We start from the raw sequence: 27,839 nt of genomic DNA, 5'->3' as shown, positions 1-27,839 counted from the left end.
AAAGGAATATAAGCTCAACAAGATGCAGAAAGAAGTTCAGTGTCAGGGATTCTCCTTCACCTAGAACTGGAGTTTGAGCTATTGTGACCCAAATTTTAGTCCAAAATCAAAGTTTTCAGAGTTTAGTCTGCACAGAGGGGGTTATTTGAAGGACATTGTTGTATGTATTGAAGCATTAACCTCTCCCAGAGAGTGACTACTATTGAACATTACTAGTACAAGACTTCAAGTTCATCTTTGCTAACTAAATGCTGTGGCATTATCAAAAATGTTAGTGAAAATATTCTGTATGAGCTGACCTGACAAGGCTTAGCTCTTGAATTCCAGACTGATGCCTGGGAATCCAGCATGGGACTGATCAAGACCCCCTGAATGTGGGTGTCAGTGAGGAGGCCTAGGTAATCTATTGAGCCTTGGGTAGTAGATCAGTATTTTTCCTGGGTATACAAATGGACTTTGGGCTCCCATCCAACAATGAGAGATGCACAATCACCCTGGACTCTTGGCAGAGGGTCTAGGCCCTGCCCTGAATGAAATGATAGATTATGGACACCCCCATGGAAGGCTTCACCCTTCCTGGGGAAATGAGGGGATATTGGGGGGTTGGTGGGAGGGCGCGGGAGGCTGGGAGGGAAAGGGAGAGGGACCTGGAATTGACATGTGAAGCAACCCTGTTTCTAATTTAAATTTAAATTTAAAAATAAAAAATAAAATTATATATATATATAAAAGAAAATATTCTGTATGGATCAAAACAGATCTGTATAGATCTTTTTAATCATGAGACATTATTAACTCAGGCTATCATAAGAATAAATATGATACAAATATGAGCAAAGTCAAGAATATGAATACAGCAATGGTATGCTCATCCAAAGAGAAATAAGGCACACATCAACTAAGTCAAATTTCTGCAATGGAATGCTGTGCAATTAACTGAGGGGACTGTGTGAATCAAGAAAGTTTAGAATTGACAAGGACAATCTATTCTTGTCCAAACAAAACAATGTGCTATTAACAATGATTACTTTCTGGGAATAGATTATGTGTGATGATATTATGAGAGTGCATTTTTCTTTCATTTGATTGGGAATGTTTACAGTTTACAAAGTACACATATTCCTTTCCAAAATGATGTCTTAGCTCTGAAACAATAGAACTTGAATACTCTCCTTTATTTTATGATAACCACAACATATCTCGATGATGAGGGGTCCTTATTTCAAAACTTCCCTCCATTTTGTTTTCCCAGGTAGAATTGATATACCCTTTACTGTTAGACCATACAAACATACATGAAGAATGTGGCGCATATAAAACACAGTAGTCTGTTGAATGTAAGTGTGTGGTTTGTGAAGCCTCAGAAATATCTGTTGTGTGATATTTTGATTTCATTCTGAAAATAAGGCTTGCTTTGAGTCAGAGGCAGAGCTAGCCACTAGCCAACCAAAATTAACCATAGAGGTTTGAGGACTATGGACAGATAGGAGACAGAAAACAGTAAAGCAAGGCCAAGAGAATGTCAATCTTTTTGGAGAAAGGACCAGAAGAACCACAGAGGCACTGGTGGCTGCCCCCTTCCTGCTTCTCTGATCTTTCAGTTTCTTAGCCTGATATCTGACTCCCGATTTTTTTATTGGTAAAGAATAATTAGAGAAACACTTCAAATATCCATAGATATCTGTGGCAAAAATAATAGCAGGCAGCATGTAGACCAACCACTGTTTTTTAATTTATCTTTAAAATTAGCACATGCTATATTAAATAACACCATTCTTTTCTCCCCTTTCCCCCACTAATGTCTTAACCCCTTCTACCCCCCCTTGTAAGCCCTCACTTCAGTCTCCCTTCCACTGCCACTAATGAACTGCTTTTATCCTGTCACAGTTTATCTGTGCTTTAGACCACAGAGAACCCTGATTGAAGAAGGTGGCGCGAATGGAAGGTTCTGTGTCCCTTGAACAGCTTGTAATGTTGAGCCAAAGGCTCTGTATTTTCCTCTCCCAATTCTCTAGCCTCTCTCTCATGGAACTTTGGGGAGGGGAGTCTGTAGATATCATTATCCCACCACATGGGGTTCAAATAAGAAGGAAAGGGTAGCAGTGGATGGTCTTCATTCTCACTGATCATCATGCGTATCAGAGAAGGTCACTGATGCAGATGTCAGTAGAGTCTAAAACCACCAGCGCTGAATTGATTGTCTCGCATTTATTCACCTGCCCTGCTGTGTCCTTTCGTCTTGGTCATGTGATGTTTTCCCTCTAGGTTTCAATAGCATTTGTAATTTGGCTAAGTGAAAGCACTAAAACCAATTTACAGGTGAACTCTTGCCCTCATACTGCCTGACTAAGCTTACCAACAAGCTTGTATGGCTGAATGAATTTACTGAGTCGAAGTTTGTACTTTCAGTTCTGCAGAAATGGAATCACTTAATCCTTTTTTGCAATGACCCTAAAAGTGATTGTTAGGTACAAAAATGCAAAAAATAAATAAAACCTATTTTTAATAGATGAATCTTACCCTTACACTGTGTGATTCATCTGCTCTCCCAAAAAAACTCATGTAATCGAATGTAATTATTGAATCAAAGGTTGCATTTTTGATCCTGCTAAAACAGGATGGCTCAACCTTTGGGGTTAATAATCTTAAGAAGTGATAATTAGCAGTAGAAATATCAAGCTTGAAATGAAGGCTAAAAATATTTAAGATGAGGAAAAGTTTTGATGCATTTTATGTGGCTTGAGGGAAACAGCAGCTACTCCGATGGGTGGGTGGGTCACAAAAGCTGTGGGGAAAACATGAGGCTAGAGGAGTAGTAAGCTCAGACACCAGCATATTTAATTCCAGTGATAAGTGCAAACCAATCACTCCAAGGCATAGGAAAGCTTTGTCTACTCTTGTGGCCCTCATTTATTTAGTACTTATAGCCATACTAAGCAAAAGCAGGTACATGATAATTGCTTATAAATCAACAAAAAGCCCAAATTGAATCAACCTTTTTTTATTTCAAGTCAAGCTATTTGAGTCATCAGTATTGGATATACTCAAGTCCAATTCTGCACTCGGGGAGGGGACGGGATACAAATTGAACACCTATGAGACCAGTGGAGCCCTTTTGGTATGTTAGTCCTGGAAGGCTGCTCATTTAGCCCATAAATTCAGTGACCCCAAAAGTTTCAGCAAAATACAAAATATGTAGAAGATAGGTATTGATTGCACTGATTAAATGTACCTTTGTTATTATTTATTTTGAGAGTCTATGTGAGTATGCACATTTGTTTTCCTATAAGCAAATGTTTCAGTTGTACCAATAACCAATTCTCTCACTCCCATAAAGCAAAAACTAGAGACAAGGAGAAATGATAGCTGTCAAGATGCTTTGGAGACTCAAAGTGGGCAAATCTCTGGAGAGTTTTTCTTCTCACAGCCATGGACTAGAATGGCTCTAGAAGCCAACTGTGAGGTTCTTGCATCTGTGACTCTTCATAGCACATTGTAATTTCAAGAATCTAATAATCATGAAAGTTAGGTTAGCTATTCGTTTTACTCCCTTGCCTTGGATAGCCTTAAGGCAGGGAAATCTTTCTTGTTTTATTCCTTGTTCAAATGACAAGGATTGTCATAGATGAAGGACCGCTGACTTCCTGTTCAGGAGAGAATTCTATCTGACAGTGCGGCCCAAGCTATAGTTACATCCTTCAGTTCAGTTATGTCTCCATCCCCTGACACACATTCTCTAGGTCTTTGATTTTACTCTTTAATCTTCTTGTGCCATGTTTCACATATCAAATGCTGGTCTCAGGCCCAGCATTAATTTCTTATGAAGGCATTCTTACTATCTTAACTTTTTTGAGCTGTTCTCCTCCATATGGAATGACTTCCTTCCTTCACAGAAGGACCTATTATACATAAGTTCATCAGCTGCATTGAAGTTATTCCCACCCCATCATCTCTGAATATCTACTGAAATTCAGTTCCATGGGACCACAAATAAACAATGAGTATCTAAATTCCTACATGTCCCATTTAGGACAAGCGAGGCACCACCTTTGAAGGACATCACTTTCATCTCCTACATGGAATAACTGGACATTTTCAGCCTTTGGCATTTAGAGGTCAGCTTTGAGCCTGTCAGTGTAACTGTCTTCTATAATTGAGAACCCGTGGTGGTACAGTTATCTCTGTTGACCTTTGCAGAGCTTCTGAGAAACCACAGATCTGAAATTCATGTTGAAGGTTTCTTACCTGCATTAAACACGGGGAACCAGCGATAGAATGCGTTTTTGTAGGGAACAGTGTCAAATTCACTGCACTGCATCTGCCGGAAAGTTGGAGTTTCTGAGCGGCAGGGGTGGACGTTGCATAAGCGGTAGCGTTTTCTTTCTCCAGTGCAGTATTTCCCTCCAAACTTTGGTCTGCAGATGAAATAGACAAACTGTTCTTTAAGTTTCCCAAGAAGACAACAATTTCCTTTTTAAGTCCCTTGCTACCTGACCATGACTGTTCCTTGTCAAACCATGCCTGTTTCCGACCTAAAGAAACAGATAAAGCCTTCCAATTGTATACTTTTTGGGGTGTGTATGTTCCCACCAGCCTTTCAATCCTATGTTTTCCATTTTAAAAATATGTGTGTGTGTGTACATATCTGCTTCAATTAAATATATGCATTTTAGTGGTATAATATGTATTTTCAAGTGTAAAAACCCAGGAAAAATATATGAGCAAATTAGAAACATCATTTTCCTTTCAACATCTATTCCTTCCCTGACTCCTTTTTTAGCAATAACAATGACCAGATTGATGAATCATTCATACTTGGCCAATCTTGGACCTGGCTACCACTTGCTTGGATTTATTTATTCATGTGTTTTTGAGACAGGATCTCATTATGTACTTTTGGCTTGTCTGGAACTTGCTAGATAGACCAGACTGGTCTCTCTCTCTCTCAGAGATCTCTCTGCCTTCACCTCTGGAGTGCTAAGATTAAAGGCTTTTGCTGGGTATGGGTCACCTTTAATTCTAGTACTTGGAAGATAGATGCAGGCCAGGTGGATCTATGTGAGTTTGAGCCTGGTCTAGTCTAAATAAGTGAGTTCCAAGACAGCCAGGACTATTACACAGAGAAACCTGTCTTGAAAAAAAATAAACAAAACAAGCAACAATGACAAAAGACATTCACCACCACATTCATCCTATAGAGTTGTATTTTTATGTGTGTGTTTCTCTGCCTCAATTATTCAACTACCAACTACCAGCCCAGTCTGTTGCGCCATTCCTTCTTTCCTGCGCTCCCTTTGTCCCCTGGGAAAAAATTCAATGCATGGTGCATAATGTTGTATGTATACTATTAGATTATCTTACATATATTAGTTTCTTGTTCAAAGATGTTTAATGTCACTCATCAGCTGGAAACCAAGTCTCAGATCTTGAGATTGGCACTCTAGGATATCACGGTCCTGTCTTAACTGACTCTGTCAGTCTTACTTTGCATAATCTCTTTTATATAGTTCTCCTTATGTCCTAGTGTTTCTCTGTGCCTCTGTTGGACTTCCTTCCTCTTGAGTCTTCACACGTCTACATGCTGTCTATTCTTTGAGGACTAAATACACACTACCTCCATCATAGATCCTTCCTGCACTCCAAGTACAAGTGATCTGTCATTTTAAAGGACACTTCATGTTCTAACTGTACTTACTGGGCTTTTTCTGAAGATAGTCCTTTAATGACTCAGTTCAAGTACTAATTTTTCTATGGAGCCTATGTAGTGAGCACAGAAATGTCTTAAATATTCAATAAAGAAGTAAATCAATCTCATTTCTAGAACACATTTGCCACCTTCTATTCCCTTTGTGACCCATGTGAGGATATGAGACACTCTTAGTCTGCATCATGCATAAAGGGAGAAGGCAGTGTATCAGATTTGCTTTAAGAAAAACAGAGGGCAGCTATATATTCTTTGACAGCTGCCAAGCAACTTACCCCCCTTCTTACCTGTATTTTGATGTACCCCAGAGAGATGCTGTGACCATACTGTAGTGTAACATTATGGGACTAAAGATTTGAGCTTGAATCAACTCGACTTTCTAGTAGTCAGATGAATCTAAACAAGTTATCTTATTTATCTGAGCCTCAGTTGTTTTTTATTATGAAATTAACCAACCAGTCTTTATTTCAAAAAGATTTTAAAGGTTCGATGGGACAATGCATGTAGATATTTAATAGAGTAGTAGTTCGTACATGGTAAGAATACATGACATTATAGACTCTTTGAGATAGTATGAATACAAACCAACCAATGAAATACAATACTGCTCTTAACACCATGCTATGAGGATGACAGAATTAGTACAAAGTCAACCCAAGTCCTGTGCTTCCTTAAAATTTACAATTTTGTCAAAACATTAAAATAATTTTTGGATGTGAGCCAAACCTTTAATGACTGAGCCATCTCTCCAGGCCTTAATAATCCTATACAAGAAGTGAGAAATTTTAAGATAGCAGCTAGGTATACATGACCATGAGTATAACAAGACTTTGGATGAGAGAGAACACTCAGCATGAGTGAAGTTGACTAGAGAGAATTCTTGGAAGGGATAGACCTAGAGAAATCTCAGAGAAAAGATTAATTCATAAGCAGGAGAGATGCAAGTATATGTCGAAAGCAAGAAATGGGTTTCCCAGCTAAGATTGGCAAAGCCATGATTTGGATCGTGTGTTATGATCTGCAGCCTGAGGTTTTATCCAAGTGCAGTTCCAGCCGATTTGCAGTCCCGAGAGACAATCCCACAGGTCTAGTCATGTTCTTGTTCTCTTTGACATCCATGAGACTTACTTTACCATCTTCCCCATCTTTTCTAGTGCAACTTGAGCTTAAGGCAGCTCACATAGTAGGCTCTTCATTCACCTCTTTCTTGTAGAAGGTACTAAGAATTGTCCTTAACTTCTGAGGTCATACTAATCTCCATTCAATAACAGAGATTCTATGAGTTGGCACCTGTCCATCTTATTTCCATCTGACAAGCATTATGAAGAGCCTCGTAGGAGCCAAACTGTGCCAATATTTTACTATCCCTGTGGTTGGTCTCTCTTGATCAATGTTGAAGATAAGATTAGAAAAGTACCCAGGGAAAAATAATTTTTTAGACAATTGCATATTAATTGGGCTCAAAGGAAGCTGTAGTCTTTCATCATATATGAGTATTGCTGGCTCATACACTAATCTGACTCTGTGACTCACAGAAACCTTTATACAATTTGTTCCCATTGACAGAGGTCTCAATAAAATCAAAAAAGTGAGTTATGGCATCAGATGTCATCACTCACCCAAGGAGATTGAGAAATTGCAGCATTGGCGATGGGCACTAAGATTAAGCACCTCAGCTAGACCAGACCTTTTCTGAAGACCATACATTGCTGAGCATCTTCCCAAGTTTAGGGAGTGGTGGCTGGATACACACCACAAGTCTCAGAGAAAATTGCCTTTCCTTTTTGTAAATGCACACTTCTGTTCAAACTGGCAATTATTTTCTCTGAAAATAAAGTACTGTATAAGACACTCCTGCTGTTGAATTTTTGAAGAATAGAGTTTTATTGAGGGGGCAAAGCTTTAAAACAATTACATCATCATTCCTCAAGCAAATCCCTACATTGGTAAGGGATGACTCCTAAGTACCACTTATTTGCAGTTTCTTAATGTAATAGATAATATATTAAGCTACAGATATTAAAATCTAATCCTCAGGAAAACTTACTTTGTATATGGCAAATGGCATGCATGTATAATACATGTACATATACAGTTTATATATAGTACTGTTTATTAAGAAAAGAAGATTGACATTTGAAACTTAGACACTGAGAGGCCTTGTAATCACTTTCATCTCTTGCTTTTAGAAAATGTGACTCTTATTCTTCAAAGCAAAGGCATGTCTAGGAAAAAGAGTAATCCACTTCTAGAAAGTATCAAGTGCATTCTTAAAAAGGTATACTTAAAAACTTGTATATGAGGAAGCAGTGAAATATATTTAAAGGCAGGAAAATTTAAACTTAACTCACACACATATGTAACATTGTAGGTTTATTATATAAAATATTTTATTTAAAAATAGAAAATGAATTATGAAATCCTTTGTAGGCCATTATGGAACCCTAAGATTCATAAAAATATGTTGCTAGAATACTAGTGATAAGTAACTTCAGAACCATGCATGGCTATTTCACTTCTTACATGAGGAATGAATACTTTTAATTTTACTTTTACTGTGATTGAAATCTACCTATAATTGTATTAACAGAACTGAGTTTAACGAATCTACTTTTTGTTGATAGAGTGTCATTATCTAGAAGGATTTAATTGCATAAGCTCCCAGAGGCTTCCAGATAGACAGAATGCTTAAAAGAAATTAGCTTATACATTTAAAAGAAGTTTGCTTTGTTTCATTGAAATGATGGAATAAGGTTACTTGTCTGTTAAGACTCCAAAGCCAAGTTAAAGCATAGGGAAACAGAAGTGTTTTTATTCACTCCATGAATCATCTGGGTCTTTCTGTCCTTAGGGAATTGATCTAATTTCCCTCCGACACCTTGAAGAATATTTTCCTGCCATTTGAGAATAGTGTCCTAGCATTTACAGAAGGAAGGAAATCAAGTATTCATGCCAGGCCTTACTCGGGATTGTTGCAGAGCCTCTCTGCGCTCTGAGCTCCTGCCCCACAGGTCCTGGAGCAGTAGGACCAGGGTGACCAGCGTCCCCAGCCTCCAGGGATGCTCTCTGGTTTCTTCCCCACTGTGATACACTTCCCAGCCATACACCACTGCAAAGAGATGTGATGGAGAGACATGTTTCAGGAAGATTACATAGCAAGCAGGGCCAAAGACTTTCTAAGTCTAAAGCCAATTCTTTCCAAGTCAGAAAACTTCCTACAATAATACATCAAGGGCCACACAGAAAAGAGTTCACAGGGCTTCCTCAGATAAGTTTAGTTTCTAGTACCAGTTTTATACTGTATCTATAAACTTAGTGATGGATGGTGCCAAACTCAAGATTTATGAAGACACCCACTAAACTCATAAGCCATAGACCAACAATAAACCAACTCAATTAGTGGGCCACCATCCCCTCAGGCAGTCTGGAGGAGATCTAATGTCTGAGTTTTGGCTGTAATACTTTGTTGCTTAAGAAAGTAGGCAGAACTTTAAGACATCCAGTCATGCCAGACAGTAAGAAGGATGATTATAAATGACCCCAATCTGATGTTTAAGAAAAGAAAAAAGAAGACCTTCACCTATGCTTTCCAGCCTTCAATACTAAGGGAGAAACGTCAAAAATGAAAGTTGCTAGCAAACTCAGAAGAGACCAGAAACTCATCAGGGAAAGATAGGGCTAATGCTCTGCAGGTAAAGTATAAAACTGTGTGTGCTCAACCCGTTCTCACAGACCATTTGGTCCCAGCAAAGGGTGGGACCTTCTGTGTCTGGGCTGACTGTGTGAATGACATTGGGTGCTCCTCATGTCCTCTAGGGTCTTCTGTGTCTGGGCTGACTGTGTGAATGACATTGGGTACTCCTCATGTCCTCTAGGGCTAACTGTGTCTGGGCTGACTGTGTGAGTGACATTGGGTGCCCCTCATGTCCTCCAGGGACTTTTGTGTCTTGGATGACTGTGTGAATTACATTGGGTGCTCCTCATGGACTCCAGGGTCTTCTGTGTCTGGGCTGACTGTGTGAATGACATTGGGTGCCCCTCATGGCCTCCAGGGTCTTTGGTGTCTGGGCTGACTGTGTGAATGACATTGGGTGCCCCTCATGGCCTCCAGAGTCTTTTCCCACCTCTTTCCAAGAACTCCAGGTCAACTGCCCTCCCACCTTTCTTCCTCAGGCCAACACATATCACCTTCTTCTCACCACAGCGTGTCCCATCTGCAGCAGCATCCAACTTAGAGCGACAGAAGCCTCTGACAGAGCACCATAGTGTCTGGCAAACATTCTGGAAAATAAATGTGAGATTGCACTCTGTTATATTTTCAAATCCTGCATGGAAACATATCTGAAAAAGAAAACCTAGTAACCTAGAATATAAGAAGCTAACAGGCACCAAGAATTGACAAATAGGATTACATAAGTTAAAAAGTTTCTCTATGGGAAAAGAAGTTATGAACAAAGTGAAGGAGAAACATACAGAATGGAAGAAAATCTTTTCCAACTATACTTCACACAGGATGTTTATATCTATCTATCTATCTATTTATCTATCTATCTATCTCATATATGTAGGCATGCATGTATGTATGTATATATTCTAGGAGTTGGAATTGTATCCAATGGCTAGTGGTGACTCTAAGAACAGAATAGAAGAATGGTTAGATTTTTGCTTTCAAAACAATGGGAATAGCAATTTGAATAATAGACAGAGTTGGTAGTTACAATATCAAGAGAAGAGCAGCAGGATTGAGACAGCAGCATCTCAGGCACGACTGAGATGTTAATTATTTAATATTACAATGCCAAGAGTTGAGAATGACGGAGGAGAGGAGTGACTGGGATGAATCTAATTCCTACACTGTGATCTAAGGATATTCTTCAATCAAAGGGAAGTTTAGAAAAGGGGCAATTTTAAGGATTAGGTTGACAGTTGGTAGCTATGGAGCGCTTAAGTGTTAAATGCCGTGAACTCTGTAAATCATCATGGAATTGCTTTCAAGTTGCATAGGATTCCGTGTTCCACAGAACTCCAAGAAAGTTGTGTCTAAGAATGTCAGTGACTCTGATTACATGCTTCTGATTTGCATAAATATGAGTATGTTTAAGACAAAGTGTTCATCCCTGGGCCCAGTTTCTAAGCCTTTCCTGGTGCTTCCTTCAATATGCTGCAGACCTCAAACCCTGCATGGCCCCACCAGTGGCACCAAGAAACCCAGCACTTACTTCCACTTCCTGGCAAAATGTAGCATTTGGGCCATATTGGAGCTGGCACTGGTGGTGGACATCATAAATTACTCCAGGAGCAATGACATTGGACTTCAAACCTTTCTTTTTGGGAATATCATCAAGACAGAATCCCCTGCCTCGGCTGCAAACAAGTCAACAAAAACCAGAGTAGTTGTTTATGACTTTTCCTGGTCATCCAATAGATATCTTCATCACAATAATTTATTATTTGTACTGCCTGACAGCCTTACTCTTATGAGCAAGAGAACCCTGTGGGCCTTGGAAGAAAATTAATAAAAGGAAGTGTAAACCATAGCCAACAGAATATGCTTAGTTGTTATCTAGGAAATACACACTGTAGGTGTCCTAGTTAGGCTTCTACTGCTGTGATAACGACTATGACCAAAAGCAACTTGGGAAGAAAGGGTTTATTATATCCTCCTCCTCTTCTTTTCTTCTCCTCCTTTCCTCCTCCTTCTCCTTTGTCTTTTCCTTTTCCTTCTTCTCTTCCTCCTTCCTCTTTTGAAAATTTTTCTCTCATACATTCCACGCTGGCTTTGGTTCCCCTCCATGCACCCCCTCTATCCCCTCCCCCACCTTGCCCCTCCCCCAGATCCACTCCTCCTTTTCCCTCAAAGCAGAGCAGGACTGTGCTTGGGTCTGCACTAGGCCCTTTTGGTCTATGTTTTGGTTGTCTATCTTGGTGTTCTTGTGAGGCTTGTTGCTTCTTTTACTTTCAGGTACCTGTCAGTGAGGGAAGCAAAGGCAGGGGCCTGGAGGCAGGAACCGAAAGCGGAAGTCATGGAGGAGTGATGCTTGTTACTGGTTTGCTCCCTGTGGCTTGCTCAGCCTGCTTTCTTACACAGCTCAGGACCACCCGCCCACTCACATCAGTCAGCAATTGAAACAACGCACTACAGACTGCCTAAAGGCAATCTTATGGAAGCAGTTTTTCTTAACTGAGGTTTTTCTTCCCACATTACTATAGCTTATGTCAAGGTAACAAAAACAAACCAAACACAGGATAGTGGAGAAATAGGTGATCATGATCTTACTATTAGCATGGTTAACCGAATATTTCTGACCTCTCTCCAAGAACTTAATCCACAAATATCTCCCTCTCCCTCCCCCTTCCCCCTCTCTCTCACACACACATACACACACACATATATCAACCACCATGGAGAAGCAGGTGGTTCACTTGCCTGTGGATAGAGGGCTTAGTCAGAAAGCAGATGGGGCATCCACTCCTGTGGTCCACCATGATATTATGGACTGGAAAATGAATCCAAGTCTTTCCCAGGCACTCACTTCTCTATGGAAAACTCATTATAAACTCATTATAGCTTCTGACTTAGAGACCCGAGTGAAGCTGCCATGAAAGGAACTGCACTTACTCCAAGAAGCGAGTGATGTACTCTTTGCTGCATTTTGACCATGTCAGTGGGGTGGGATCATACTGAATTTGCTGGGACATGATGTATGGGTGCCTGCCCACAGGCTCACAGTCGTTTTCTTTTCCGTCATGCTGGATGCCAAAGCTGACACAAACACAAGAACAGAAAGCAGATGGGCATTTAGCAGGAGAAATTCACAGGTTCACCAAAGTGATTAAAACCCGCACGAAGCCACTTTGTTCCAAAGGAGCTGTTTATGAATTGAGACTTTGAAGTTGGAAGGACGTAGCTAATTTTGGACTCAAAAGTTCAGGGAAGAGTACAGACATGCTCTTAACCTCAGCTACTTAACCAATGGAGGGAGCCATGTGGAAAATTAAAAGCAAACCGCTGTTTGGCAGAAAGCCAGAAAGCCAAGAGCTCTCAGCCTGGCTCCCCATATTCTGAAGTCAGGAGGGCAAAGCATGACTCAGTATCATGCCTTCTCTGCTGAAACCACCCTAGTATAAACAAATCCACTCTTCCATTCCCCTTTCAGAATGGAAGAAGAGAAAGAGGAAAGCAGTCTCAGGGAGTCTTTGGCAGAGACAGGCATTGACAAATGGATTTCTTTATTCCATTCCAACAGATCTCCAATGCCCCACACAGTGGGGAGACCTCACAGTTCAGTGGTTGAGAGCAGAGGTTATGAAGATAAACAATCTGGACTGAATTTGAGCTCAGCAGTTTGATGACATTTGAGTTACTGCAACTTGACTCATTTTTTCTCTCTTCTAGGAAAAAAAGGTAGTCACCATTGTGCTAGGAAGAGATCTGAATGAAGAATGACTTGAAAACCACTTAGCAAGGCCTGGTATATAACAAGAGGTTCACAAGTAACAGAAATTTAACCTTTAAAAGTAACTTCCCTGGGTCTGGGAAGATGACTCACTAAATCAAACTCAGTAAGCTCCAGAATGAAGACATGAGTCCTAGGCCCTAGAATCCATGTAAAAAGCTGGCATCTACAATTCAAGTGCTGGAAAGGATTGCTGGTGCTTGCTGGCCAACCAGCCTAGCTGGCTTCAGTTCAAGATCCTATCTCAAAAACAAAATGGAGAACAAATGAGGAAGGTGTAGTCAACCCATGTTGACCTCTGGGCTTCATGTACATACCATACATGTACACACATATACATATATGCATTTGCACACATGTACACACATATATGTGCACAGAACAAATAATAATTTTCCAGCTTAGTTTCCTTCTTTCAGAGAATAACTACACAAATCAAAAGACATACATCTTGTTGGAGGCAAATGTGGTCTTCAATAGAGTTCTTGGTGTTTTGAAGTCATTTGTTTGTCTGCCCCCTGGTCTTCCACTGTTATGACAGACCAAGACAGTAGCTCTGAAGAACCATAATAATTAACTGCCTGCCATCCCAGAGGGTGCATAGGAAATGACTGACCCAGAGTTGTCTACTTATAAGCACTGTCCTCAGGATTCTCCCACGATACCTCAGGTTCATACGAATGTCTTTTCCCAAGGAGGTCTGTGGATGCGGCATTTAGGGCCTAGAGCTAGATGTTGGCTTAGTTTTCCAGATCTGAATACAGAAAAGTATGACTTTTTCCTTTGTCCATCCCTCTGACTAAGAAACTCACATTTCATTTTAATGGAATTTGATCAGCGTTAGCTGCTCTTGTGCACAACAGACTTTGGGATTTAGAGGGCTTCCTGTGTTTTACATATTACAGTATTAGCAACTTACTTGCAAACTTTAATCACATTGCATGAATATAAAACTCACAAAGGAACCACAGAATTAGTCTGCAAAGCTTTCAGTACCTATACAAAGAAAGTTATAGAAGAGAAGCCTCCTGTACAGGCTTCCTCAGGCTGCTGCTCCTTAGTCCCATCCATCATGAAGTGCTTGCTGTACAATGTCATGTATTCAATAGCTAGAAAAAGTCCTATAGTGTGAGCAAGTCTCAAAAGAAATTCACAAAGCAGATGTTTTTGAGACTGGATCTTATGAAGCTCAAGTTGGCCTCTAACTTGCTGTGTAGCTGAGGATGACCTTGAACTTGTGATCCATGTACCTCTACAACCCAGGTGCTAGAATTTCAGGTGTGTGTCACCATACTTGGTTCACTAAGTACTAGGGTCAAACTCTGGGCTTCACACATGCTAATCAAGCATTCTACCAACTGAGTCACACCCTAGTCCCAAATGTTGACCTTTTTAGTAGAGGGTGCCTGAGGTTAGCTTTTCCATATTTTCGTAGTCCTGAGGACTTGCACTCGTAGGAAAGCACCACTGAACTACACCTTAAACCTTTTGTCTTTTGAAATGGAATCTTGCTATTGAAGCCCAGTCTAACTGGAATGCATGATGCACTCGTTTCTTTTCCCTTGAGGTAAGCGGCAAGCTGGTGGAGTCGTCGAATGGGAGCAGTAAGTCAGTAACAGTGAGGGATGAGAACACAGGGGCCGTGGTGATAGAGGGTTTATCTCCAAGAAGCTGTCTTCTATCCCTGGGAGTAGAATCCAAACAGTAGTTTGGAGTAGGCACCCTGTACTTCTGGAACAATCTCTGGGGTTGCTAGGCTAGCCTATTTTCTGGGTCTTTGTTGTTTCAATTCCTTTAAACTGGGTTTACTAAATTAGAGGCTGAAGTAGCAGCTTAAGTACCTTAAGTACCTTGGTCTCAGTAGTATCCTGTGGGTGTATCTACTCTTTACTTCGTATTGTTTTTCATTTTATAGTGCAATGGAACTTTCAGAGAACAAGAGTCACAAAAGTGGGAATATGAACTTATCCAAGTCTTTCAGAAAATGTCAGGTTTGAGCATACAGGGAGAAAAGCTCTATAAATGAAGTAAAGCACACTCTGGAAGCTAATCATATTGAGCCAATATATATATATATATAAAATAGCCAAGGTGTTTTTATTACTGAGAGCAAAATAGTTTTATGTATTATAATTTAAATATGCACATCCAAGTTTCAAATCTTGCACCTACATATGAGAGAACATTCCACATTTCCCTGTGTGTCTGAGTTGCCTCACTCTGAGTATTACTAGCCCCATCTATTTAACTCTAAATTTCATTTTTCTCTGAAGCTGAGTATTCTGTTGTGTACAGGTATATTTTCACTATCTGTCCAGTAGTTCTTTGACATTTATGCTGAGTACCCCTAGAGTTAGGGAACTAGTAACCAGTCGTGGGGGATTTCAAGACTAGGTGACTAGAATGCAGGTGTAATGGAGGCAGAATTAAGAATGAAGGAACAGGAAAGGCTAAATGGTATGGGGTGGTGATGGCAAGGTGAAAGAGGGATTATGAGGAGGGATAACTGACACCAAAATCCTTTGAAACTTCTATGTGGGAATATATTACTGTAGGAGCTTCCTAAAATATGTACATATATAAAAGGAAATTAAATGGAATTATTCTTCAACAGAGGAACAATGCTTCTCCCGGACACTATGACTCTTGACAAGTCATTGGTCAGTGGGGTCTCTTACATCTCCCAAATTATGTCATTACTACTGTTCTTGAATACCCTCCAACACTGTATCATAGGACCCTACTGATGAAGACACCACATGCTGAAACCATAGGACATAAAGAGGTGAAGATGGTCCTAACCTGGAAGATTTATTCCTACTGTAAGTAGTGCCAGAAGGTTCTACTTACATTATCAGGGTAATGAAGTATTGAGCAATTTTACCTAGCTGTGAGCCCTGAAAACCACAATAGCAAGATACATCTACTGGTACAAATGTAGCATGAATGCTACAGGCATATCCAACCTTCTTTCTTATTGGATTTAAAGCCCACTCTATGTGACAGAACTTACGTCTAGTGCTTTCAACTGGGCCAACATCCCACGGCTCGCTAGACTTATAGGTCCCAGGAGAGAACCTAATATTATTATTAGGTTCTGGTATTAGCTGCACCTAAGTTCTTATCTCTATGTCCATAAATTAATGAGTCTTTCAGCTCTCATCAAGGAATCTTCCTTTTGCAATAGATGGAATGGCAATTAATACACAAATCCACAATGGGTCAATGTACAGAGAATAAAAGACTATGGGGTCCTCAGCTCAAAATGGAACATCTATATCACATCCTCTCCCTCTGAACGCTAAGAGGCCACTGCAGAAGAGGGAATGGAAAGATTAGAAGAATTGGAAGTAGTGGATGTCTGCAGTGAAACATTTGTTGGACATGACAGGGTTGTTTTACACATGAACTCTCGAAAATTGTGACTGCATGCACAAGATCTATGCCACACCAAGCCAGCAAAAATCTTTGCATATAATCAGGGAAATCATGGAATGGGGGTCATGAAGTCACACATGTATCTGAAAAGCTGCTGGCAATAGATGGTGAAATGTCCATTGTGTTTTGCCCATTTTCTTCTCCTTCTTTTATAAGCAGTACATGTAATTTTACTGAATCGTTACAACTATCAAACTGTCTAGACAACTTGCTTTGACTCAGTGAATGAGTGACTTTGGGGCAGGCAGATTGTTACTTTTGTTATTTTATTTTTCTTGGATTTTGAAATAGATTTCCATACGGTGTTTTTTTTCCTGCTGGGTTTCCGTTGCTCCACCCTCTCCGCTGTCCCTGTCTCCTCGTCATCCACATCCTGCAGCTCTGCACCCTCAAACATTCCCTCCTTCCTAGTACCGTTTCACTTCCATATCAGATTGTTTAATGCTTGGGTTTTTAAAGCTTTTAAAATCTATTCTAGATTCTAGTCCTTTATTCAGGACATGGTGTATTATGGTACTGGGGATTCCAAAAACTTGATAATTTAAAATGAGAGAAATCTATTCTCTCCCAATTCTGAAGGCCATAACTACAGAACTAAAGTGATTATATGATGGGATTAAACTTTCAGTCTCCGTGTCCATCTGTTCTGGCAGGCAGGAATATGACTGATTTCAAATGTTTGTGCTATATATCACCATTTCAATGAACTCATATATCTTCATTTTTATATGTGTGTGGATTCTCTGGGGCTTCCTATGAATAAAACAATCCTACATTCAAATAGGATGGTTTATTTCTTCCTTTCAAACATATGTCCTCTTTATTTTTCTTACCTTCTCACATTCACTGAGAATTTACTATAATCTTCAATAAAATGATGAGAATGACATATTTACCTTTTTCTGAGATTAGAAGGAATATGTGCAGCCTTGCATTACTACAGTGTTAACTGTACATTAACTGTAAATTATTTTGTAGATGTGCTGTATCATGTTAAGGAGTTTCTATTAATTTACTTTTTCTAATGAATTTTAAAAATTGGAGCTAGAGATATGGCTCAGTATTAAGAACACTGGCTGCTCTTCCAGAGGACCTAGGGTTAGATTCCCAGCTCACAGTGTTATAATTCCAGTTGTACATGATCTGATGCCCTCTTATGGCCCTTATAGGACGGACCAGGCATGCATGTGGTACACAGAAATACATGCTGCAAAACACCTGTCTATGTAAAATAAAGCAATAAATTAATTTTTAAAGGATCATGAATTGGAATTGATGCCTGAGGTGCAAGGGAGAGATTCTCACTAATGTCCTGGCCTGGGAGCAAGTGAAATTTCCCATTTTCCACAATGCCTGTCTGCACTTCTACCACAGGTCTGGGTCTAGGGTAGCACCCCCTACTGCCCTGCAGAGATCAAAGTCTCCAGGGGTCTATGAGGCCTTTGTAGCACCACCCAAGAGTTGGGTACTGACTGCTTCATTATTTTATCAAGTGAAAGGAAGTCCAGGCTTCCTGCTTAAACTGTTAGCATAAGGAGGCCAAGGCCACAGTGCCCCTCCCCGACAATGTGTGACTGCAGAAAGAGAATTACTATCTAATGTTCTCTTCTGTCTCACTGTAACATGCCTTTCGGGGGCCTTTAGAGAAAGAGAATAGGTTTATTGGCAGGGGATTTTTGTATCTCTTTTCAGGTTGCAGCTTCTATCAGTCCCAATCTGAAATGTGAGAGAAAAGAGAAGAAGGGAGGTTGCTGTATCATCCTTTGGTTTCGGTGGTTCCAAGTCTGGCTTCTTTTAGTCTCCATCTCTCAGAACCTTCATGGATTTTTAATATAATGCTCAGGCTTTTACACCCTACATAAAAGTAGAAACTGGGAAAAGGGAATTGAGTTCATTTTCCTTGACTCTGAGCTTTGTGAGTAAGCCAAAGCTATTGGCCAACATGCTTACATCAGCTGACTTCCAAATGACAGGGTTTGCATCATTTTGGCAACCTTTTCTTACCATGGTTGGGAGTAAGATGGAAGACAGGCCCTTGGGGGGAACCTTTGACAAATAATTTGAGGATATTTTATGTAAAATAACTCAGGTTTTTCCTCCTAGTGTGGAATAATGTTGGAGTATAATTTTTGAGATTACCCCCATGAAATGAAGGTACAGAAAAAGCTAAGGTGATTGATCTATTATCGCCTCCTCTCCGTTCACTGTGTTCCCTGTAGGCATTTGATTTCTAAATTGTCATCCTTAGTCAGCTTCCGAGTGAACTGAAACACCACCTGGCTCACCCTAAAGTGTTCTCTTATTTCAGAGTGCAATTTTTACTTCCAAAGGTTTGTTTTTAGAACCGGATCCTCATTTTCCCTGTGTAATATGAAAGAGAGCATTGACAACAACATGAACACTGGATACAGCACTTCCAAATGCACTGATCATCTCTGAGCCAGTGTTTGCTTTAACTCTAGTCGTCCAATAGCAAACTACTCAGACAGGTCCCAGGTCCAGTCTGCTCAACAGTCCGCCACTTCTGATAAGCAGTAAACATGTACAACCTTTGTCACCAAGGTGATGGAGTATGTCCAGATAGTCATACCAATGGTTACCTCAGAACTGGAGAAACCATTGATTGCTGTTGGGGAGACTGACTTACATTTCTCTTCACATGCCAGATTGAACTTGAGAATACAAAGGATCCATTTTCTAAACAACAAATAACATTTACATATGCCTATTATCAAGATATATCTTCTCAACTTAAATTCACATATGTTTGCTAAGAAGGTTTTAGGCAATTACTTCTAGGTTTGACTTGCTGGAAGATGCTATTGACACCAATGGCTTAATGGGAGACTTCAGGAGCCTCATCCCCCTACATAGCAGGATTGAGGAGGCCTGTATGTTTTTATGTGAGATAACTTTCATTTTGCTGAGACTGACAATTATTTCTTGGTTTTTCTAAGATTAGCATTTTAGTGTAGCTTATCTGGATTGCCAATCATTGTTTAATTACAAAAAGTCATCTATGTTCTTTGTCTCTGAATTTTTGACAACCAAAGTTATTAAAAGTTATCACACTTATCAATGTGGCTGTGTTGTGAGGATTCAATAAATCACAGCACCTAGGAATTTGCCTGGGGCAGCCTACTCATTTAATAGACAGTTAAGTATAGCAAGATCAAGGGAACTGTCTAGGGCCATACTACTACTGATTGATGGAAAAGTCAGAGCAAGCATTCGATTTATCCAGTCACTGGGCAATGTCCCAGTCTTGCCATGTAGGTAACATTACTTTGCAAGGTTATATGCTTTATGGGCTAATGATGAGTAAACGCAGACTGAAGAGGTCTCATCTGATACAACACAGTCTCCAGGGTTCTTCTCAATTCTGACTCTTCTCTAGTGGTATACTGAGTATGTCCAGTATTTGTTCTTTACAAAGACGAGATCCGTGTAGAAATAGAGGTGGAGCAGGCTACCATGACGCAGTAGGGGTGGTCAAACTCTTCATGGGACTCCTCACTCTGGATCTCCTGTTAGACAATGCTCTTTCATTTGTGATTACCACATACACAGACAAACAAAGCCACAACAGGTGAAGATCTTTAACTATGGGTGCCTTTAGTGTCTGGCAAATCTTCACCCAAACATTCTGAAACCTGACTTTGAGTGACACATGTAATCAAAACATGCTTTTACATAACTTGAATGCTATAACTGGTGTGTAAATGGTTCTGAAAGTTTATAGAAGTTTCAACTTATTTAATTTTGCCCTTTAATATATGCATATAAAACATAGGCTAACAAGAGTACCTAGTTCATATGACTGTTGAGATCAGCCATGGCTCAATGAAAAGTCTAAAGGCATAAATAGGAGCTCAAGAATGTGAGTTTTGTATGTTTTTAGTGATATTAATATTGTCATTCCACAGTCATACCAACTATAATCAGATTAAAGGAATTTCATGCTTTTCCTAACCAGAAACAATATTTTCTTTGGCTTAAAGTTCAGGCAGAACTTCAGCCTCTAGTCAGTAAATTCCTTTAGTAGAGGCTTTTTGGTTCCTACCAGTTACCCTGTAATATATCCTACAGGCCATTAAAGTTATTCCTCAAAATGATCTCCCAAGACTCTTTCAAAACTACAGTGGCCCTTTATTTTCCAGATCATACTGTAGCTAAATCTCTAGAAAACAGGTATTTCCCTCATTCGTTTCAGAGATCTCCACCCTCTGGGAAGATGGGATGTACAGATCAGTGTTGTGGAATATTATTTTAAATTTGTGAAGGTGTGTTACATTTGTTTATGCTGCCTTTGTTAAGGATGGAAAGATGTGTTACATTTTTTCACCTTGCCTGCCTAAGGCAACTTATTGGTCTAATAAAAAGCTGAACAGCTAATAGTTAAGCAGTAGAGGGATAGGTGGGACTGGAGGACAGAGAGAATAAGTAGGAGAAGAAATCCAGGATAGAAGAAGGAGGAGAAGAGAGTGGGAGAGGAAGAGAGGCAGGTGCTCTGGGCCATCTAAGCAGGCAGCTGCTAGCCAGCTAGACAGAGTAGGACATACAGAAGGAAAGAAAGGTAAAAGGCCCCAGGGCAAAGCATAAATAAAGAGAAACAGGTTAAGTCATAAGAGGTAGCAAGAAATTAGCTTAATATAAGGCTGAGTGTTCATAACTAATACTAAATCTCTGCGTCATGACTTGGGAGCCAGTTGGTGGTCCAAAAGACAAAGCCTGGTACAGATCAGAGCACACATGCCTGTCTTACTCTCTTTTCTGTTGTTGTAATAGAATGCCCTGACAAAGGCAACTCAAAGAACAGAAGATTCTCAGTTCAAGGGTACAGCCCATCCTGGCAGGGAGATCAAAGCAGCAGGAGCATAAAGCAGTGGGCAACATTGTATGATTACCCTACTCCACTGTGAGTGAGGCGGTTAGGAAAGTCTGCGTGTTGTTATTATTACTTTACTTGCTGCCATGGCAAGATACCCGAGAGAGAAACTTGGAGGTGGAAGGGTTTACTTTGAGTCATGGCTTGGAGATCACAGTGGGCAAGACATGGTGACAAGAACATAAGGCAGCTGGTCACTTGCATCTTCACCCATGGCATGGAGATAAATGGATGCTGGGGGCTCATCTCACTCTATCCTTTTTATTCATCACAAAGAGTATGGGACTGTGCCACCCACACTCAGAGTGGGTCTTCCCTGGAATGAAACCTCTCTGGAAGCCCCTCATACACACATGCAGAGATATATTTCCATGGTGATTCTAAATCCAATCATGTTGATAATGAAGATCAACCATCACATCATGTCATCCCAGAATATTGTTTGAGCCTTTTGTAAATGGACATGGCTGTTGTTATGGAATTATATAAGAAATGGAAATAATTTGGATGTCCATTTTTGTCAAGGGTCTTTAACAAATAAATGGTAGTTATATCCCTAAACTTAAAACAAAACATTGTCATTTCAAGATGAGCATAGAAAGCCATGCCTATAATTCTAGCACTTGGGAGGCTGTGGTGGGAGAATTGTAATGAATTAAAGGATGACTTGAGCTACATAGTGAGTTTCAGGCCAGTGTGGGCTATACACTGAAACTAAACAAAACTCAAGCAAAGATGCAAGCAAACATTGCTTCCTTAAGAAAGCCTCGCTGATTCTAACATATAATTGTGGTAAGTGGTGAGGACAGCGTGGATGAAGGTGGTGAAATATGGCATTAACCCACTTCTCAAATGAAGGTACAGAGGTCAGGGGGTGAGCCTGAGCCACATGCAAACCAAGTCCAGTGATACTCAGTTTAAACTGCTTTCCACTCCCTTCAGTATTACCAATACATGAACACAGCAAGTGGATCTCTGTTGCTTGAACTCTTTACCTGTGCCCGAGTTCATGGGCAATGGTGAAAGCCAGGGGTAGGCCAGAATCTTCATTGATGTTACAGCTTCTGTGAGGCTGGCACATTCCTGACAGTTGAGACAGCCCCAGAGTCTCACAAGGGCGATTGACACCAGCACAGATGTCCTTTCTGAAAGTAGAGACCAGAGATGCTTAAGCAGTCAAAGAAATGTTTGTGGAAGATTCCTGTGAAGATACATCAGCATAAACTACAATGGTTGGTATCTCTAAAGCATGCTTCAAAATAAAACCCATATGAGAACAGGGATCAACTTGGAACTCACTGGACACATTCTGATTCTATCTCTTAATTGACTGAATTTCCCAAACTTTAGAACATAGGAAAATTTAAGCATTTTATTTTCAGTAGTTTTTAATAATCATCTCAGGAAACTGGTATGATTAGGCTAACAAAATATTTCACTGAAAATAAAAGTTAATTTGAGCCATTGAATAAGGAAGGGGTAGTTAGCAATTTTCTTTTCAGACATGAAACCCCTTTTGGTTTTACTTAGATTGTTTTCAAAACTCATCTGAGACATGTTTGTTTTTGTTTTCTTTTGTTTTATGAAAAATGCAATTTCTCCCACTATCCCACAAAGAAATGAAATCTGTTATCTAGTCACACTACACTAGTAAAACTTGCACATGTGTACAGTGTATGTGCCTATCTCATGCACACTGTGAAACCTGCTCTCTCCCTTTCATCAGAAATTAGCTAGAAAGGGGAAATAAAGATTCCTAGGATCTCAGAAAACAATATATATCTTTTCAAAAACAAAAGCATGCTTCCATTTCCTAGACAGATCATTTCAATCTCTGACAAGAATTTTCAGAGAGTCATTAATTAGTCACTAGACTTTCTTCAAGCATAAGAAGAGCTTTTGATTAGCACAAGTGCTGGTGATTCTTCCAGACTTTAGCTGCAAAGCTTAGCTCCTGAGGTTTGTGTGGGCATCATCTGTAGCAACAAATGGTCTCTTTTTGTAACCTTTGGGAAATGGTATGGAGCCACACCTGGAGAAACTGTGAGAGTTTTCAGTTCTCTTAATGGCTGTGAGTAGTGCCAGGGAAGGAGAGAAGCAATCCCCTTTCATAGGCAATGTAGATGTGAATCACATGTTCACTGCCAGCAGCTGTTGGAGGGTTGAGTATTGTAGAGGTAGATCATACAGTCTCCAGCTGGATACGTCCCAACCTTGACTGCAGGATGCATGGTTCATTACTTAATCTAAAAGTATAGTTCCTCAGGGACCTGCTGTGGAAAAGATGTATGACACCCAGTGCTAATCTGTTAGCTCTCAGTTTGATCTGGAAGGAGGCCATGTATGTTACATAATTTTGATGGAGTACCTACTGAGAGCTTAGCATCAAAGAGAGGGAGAGGGTATAAAACAAAGGAATTATAGGGATACAATTTTTGGAGACAAGGACCTGTGGATTGGCTAGATCTCTATCATATACTGAAGACAAATACAAGAAACTGCCTTGGAAGGCTGCACATGTGGAACATACTTGTAGTGTATTCTCACAAATCTGTCCTTCCTAAATGCAATTCTATCAGGCACTGCCAATGTGGGTATCAGAATAGTTTCTCAGTGGCAACAATTAATTTCATACCCATTCCCTCCTCATCTTTTATTTTTTTCAGACTTATTGGGGCAAGGTGAGGCGTGGAAAGTAATTTTGATCTTACTTCTTTCCTAAGGGACTTTTGGTAATGTCTGGAAATAGTTCATGTTCTTATAAGTTGTGTGGGGTACATTCTCATAAGTAAAGACTAGGGACTAGATATTCTTCAAAGGAAAATTTTTAAAACAAAGAATTATCAAATCCCAAATGACAAGTCCTAATATCAAAAATTTAAGAAGGTCTTGGGTATGTGTTATCCTGTGAAAGACAGGCCACTGAGATCATAGTAGCCCCACCATTTTGATGGGACCATCCTAATGTAAAGGATAATAATAACTTCCATGTGATATATGTCTGTCTGAAATTTCAATTATCAGAATCCTGCTTTTGAGTGAAAATACTAAAACCTAGTTATATACAAATTTGTTCCAAGAGAATTTTTTGGTATAAACCTATAGCGGTGGATTCCTAGAACCTACAGTACCTAAGGTAAATTAGGTTTGTACATTAAACACAAGGCTCTGGTTCTCTCCAGCAGAAGAGGCTTCTTTTAGTACATATCTTTAGATTTCTGGATGCCTGTGAATTTGCATAAGCTGTGTAGTAAGAACTACCCCCCTTATTATATGAGTCCTTATCACAAAGAACATAGTAGGAAGTCAGTAAATATTTACTGAGCCATTAAAAAATCATAGATTTCAAAGAGTCTGAATTGATTAGGAAAGTTATTTAGCTTTTCATAGTTCTGGATCCTGAAAGTTTTTATCCTTTTTTTTATAGCACCTAGAATTCATCTATGCTCACAACCAAATTGTATCTTTGCAAAGACGTGGACTTAATCTAGGGATTTACCGATACTAGGCAAGTGACCTACTACTGTGCTATGTGGCCATGTTAAAATCATGAGGGTAGAAAGGAGGAAGGCACATTTATATCACTCTTTTTATTCAAGGAGAGATGTTTGCATTGTATCCTAAATGTCGGTCTGGAGTGGGTTAGAACAGGTAAGCTCCAGGAGAATTGTATCTTATAATTTGAAAGGGGGAAGATTAAACAGAAATAAAAGGATTGAAAAGTCCACCAGCTGAGGGTAATAGAAGTCTTCAACAAAAGATTTGAAAATAGATTTCTTGGTACCAAGAAGACAATTATAAAGACAAAATCTTTGCTATGATAAAGAGACTCATTTGCCAACAGATGTGGTTTATAAGAAAGGAGAGTTTTGCCATATTAACAAGCTTGCTAACATGCACTCTCCATGGTATTAGCCAGCAAGAGGTTCACAGACTATAGTTGCTGCTTTCACAAAAAATCAAGAACAGAAAACGGTAGTGAGAATTCCATGAGGGAGAACACATAACAAGACTTTCAGCCACTAGCCATCCTCGGCTGGTTACCCTCCTTTCCAAATAGCCTCTGAGGTACCTGGTGATAAGAACAGCCACATCGTGATGGACAGGGTTGAGGTCACTCTTGGGATTAATGCTTTTCTGCCATTTGCAGAAGCTGGACAGTGTCTTCTCTGCATGGTGAACTATTTTCAATCCTTGCTGGAAAAAGAAGAGAAAGGATGTGCATGAGTGGGCTCTCTGTGATCCAGCTTACTGTGTTAGACAATAGTCCTCAGGAGCACTTCAGAGAGATGAGCTCATGATGGTTCTCCAGGCATTCGGAAGATACTTGGCAGAGACAAATGCATTCCCTTTGGCCTGACTCTCTTTTCTGACCACTATGACCCACCCACCCCATGACTTTATTTAAAAGACCTAGAGGGCAGAAATTGTCACCATATCAAGTAGCTCTTAAAAATAAATTGGAAATATAACAAAGACGCACACTCAGTTCCAAAAGCAGCATTTCCCCCATTTCTAATGAGAAATGAATACATTTTCTACAAGAAGCTTCTTTTTCTCTCAAGGTAGCTGTGAGGCTGGCTGCTGGGTACTTGTGCATGTTATTTCATCTGATTTACCTGCATCACTCAGCATTATCAGCAACAAAACATCACTATGTTCATTTTATAATTAGAGAAAATTACCTCTCAGAAATGGGAAGAACTAACTGAAGGTCTCTTAGCTCAGATGCATTGAGGTTCCTAGTGAGCCTGTGCTAGTAGTCAGTCATCACCCTCGCTGGGAAGGTAGCTTGGCTCTGCCTCCTTTATACAGGACTCCTGATCATCAAATGAAACACCAACTGTGACCTGGTAGCTTTCAGGCCTACATTTAACTCTATGCATCTCTTAGGGGGTATCTCTGAGAGATAACCACCACATTAAAAAATTCACATTGACATTTATAATTATTTAAAAATAGTGAAAAATTCAGCAATAAAACTAACAGTCAGAATCTGTATCCTGACAATGCCAGAATGCTGATAAAAGAAATTAGAGATGTAAATAAAAGAACTGACACTGTGTTAAAGGGTTCAAAGGTTCAATCAAGAGAGCATTCCACCCTTCAAACTTATTTGTAGCTCTATTGCAATTTGAGTTAAATGCTTGGGTGGGACTTTTCTAGATGTGTTCAAGCTCATCATAAAATGTACATGTAAAATCACAGTCCTTAGATTGGTTTAAACAAGTCTTAGAAAAGAAACATAAAGTCTGATGATTAGTTGTATCCAATCTAAGGTATACAATAAAGACCCATAACCATGACAGTATGATGTAGATGTAGGGATGGACTCCTGGCAGTAGGCAGAGAACCAAAAGTAGATCCACACAAGCATCCTTAAGTGGTTTCTTTTTGGCAATGATAAAAATGCAATTCATTGAAGAGAAGAGAATCTTTTCAATACATAGTGCTAGATAGCAAGAAAACAGCTCGATTGAAAATGATGAAGAAGAAACCATGAATGAGCACTTATCAACAGATGACACACAAATGACCAATAAGCATATTAAAATATTTAAGGTTACATATGTTGACACACATTTATAATCCCAGAGTTGGGCTACTGAGGTTGAAGGAAGGTATTGTATTGAGGTCAGTCTCTGCTACATAGGTGAGTTTCAGACCAACCTGTACTGTATACTTAACCAGTTAAAATTATAAAGTCCTATCACCATGTACCTGTTAAAACATTTATTGACAAGAAGACAAATGATTACAAGAATTAGTAAGAATGTAAAGTAGAAACTCTTGAAAAAACTCAGTTTTTTAGAAATGTAAATTAGTATAGTCTTGATTAAAAACAGCATGGAAGTTTCTTAAATAAAAACAGAACTACCCTTTGATCTAGCAATTACTCTGAAGAGGATATATACAAAGTTATGAATAATGTACATTGAAGAGATATACATCTCCATGCTCATCACTGTATTTTTCATAACAGCCAATATATGGAATCAACTTAATATGTATGATACAATGATTCTGATTAATTTTTTTCAGTTTTCTGAAAATAATACAATAGCTTTCAGACCAACAAATGAAGGGAATTCTGTAGTTTGTGAGAGCGTGAATGAACCTGGAAGATATCGTGTTAAGTGGCAGAAGCCACGAACAGAGACAAATAGCTCATGACCTCACTTATATGCAGACTCTGAAAACATAAAACTTAGACAACAAGAGCTGTGGGTAGGGGTGTGTGCACAGGTTGGTGAAAGGATTGATATTTCAATTTAGGTAGGAGGAATAAGTTCTAGAGCTCTACTACATGACACAGTGACCATGGTCAATAACAATATATTATATATACTCA

At 39.6% G+C, this 27,839-nt stretch overlaps 1 protein-coding gene across 1 annotated transcript in view; it reads right to left on the bottom strand.

Moving 5' to 3' along the window:
* The window catches only part of Adamts12 (ADAM metallopeptidase with thrombospondin type 1 motif 12), a 280,702-nt gene that overhangs the window by 98,404 nt on the left and 154,459 nt on the right, over positions 1 to 27,839 (bottom strand). Inside the window, exons 6-12 of the mRNA XM_040757649.1 lie at positions 25,560 to 25,684; positions 22,483 to 22,632; positions 12,324 to 12,467; positions 10,924 to 11,068; positions 9,893 to 9,985; positions 8,668 to 8,813; positions 4,246 to 4,415 (exon numbers count right to left, since the gene is read on the bottom strand). Coding sequence (XP_040613583.1) covers positions 4,246 to 4,415; positions 8,668 to 8,813; positions 9,893 to 9,985; positions 10,924 to 11,068; positions 12,324 to 12,467; positions 22,483 to 22,632; positions 25,560 to 25,684 — 973 coding nt within the window. The remainder of the gene's footprint in view (positions 1 to 4,245; positions 4,416 to 8,667; positions 8,814 to 9,892; positions 9,986 to 10,923; positions 11,069 to 12,323; positions 12,468 to 22,482; positions 22,633 to 25,559; positions 25,685 to 27,839) is intronic.

This window comes from Mesocricetus auratus, unplaced genomic scaffold, assembly GCF_017639785.1.
Source record: "Mesocricetus auratus isolate SY011 unplaced genomic scaffold, BCM_Maur_2.0 Super-Scaffold_100015, whole genome shotgun sequence".
Taxonomy (NCBI): domain Eukaryota; kingdom Metazoa; phylum Chordata; class Mammalia; order Rodentia; family Cricetidae; genus Mesocricetus; species Mesocricetus auratus.
This window is presented reverse-complemented; position numbering and strand designations above follow the sequence as displayed.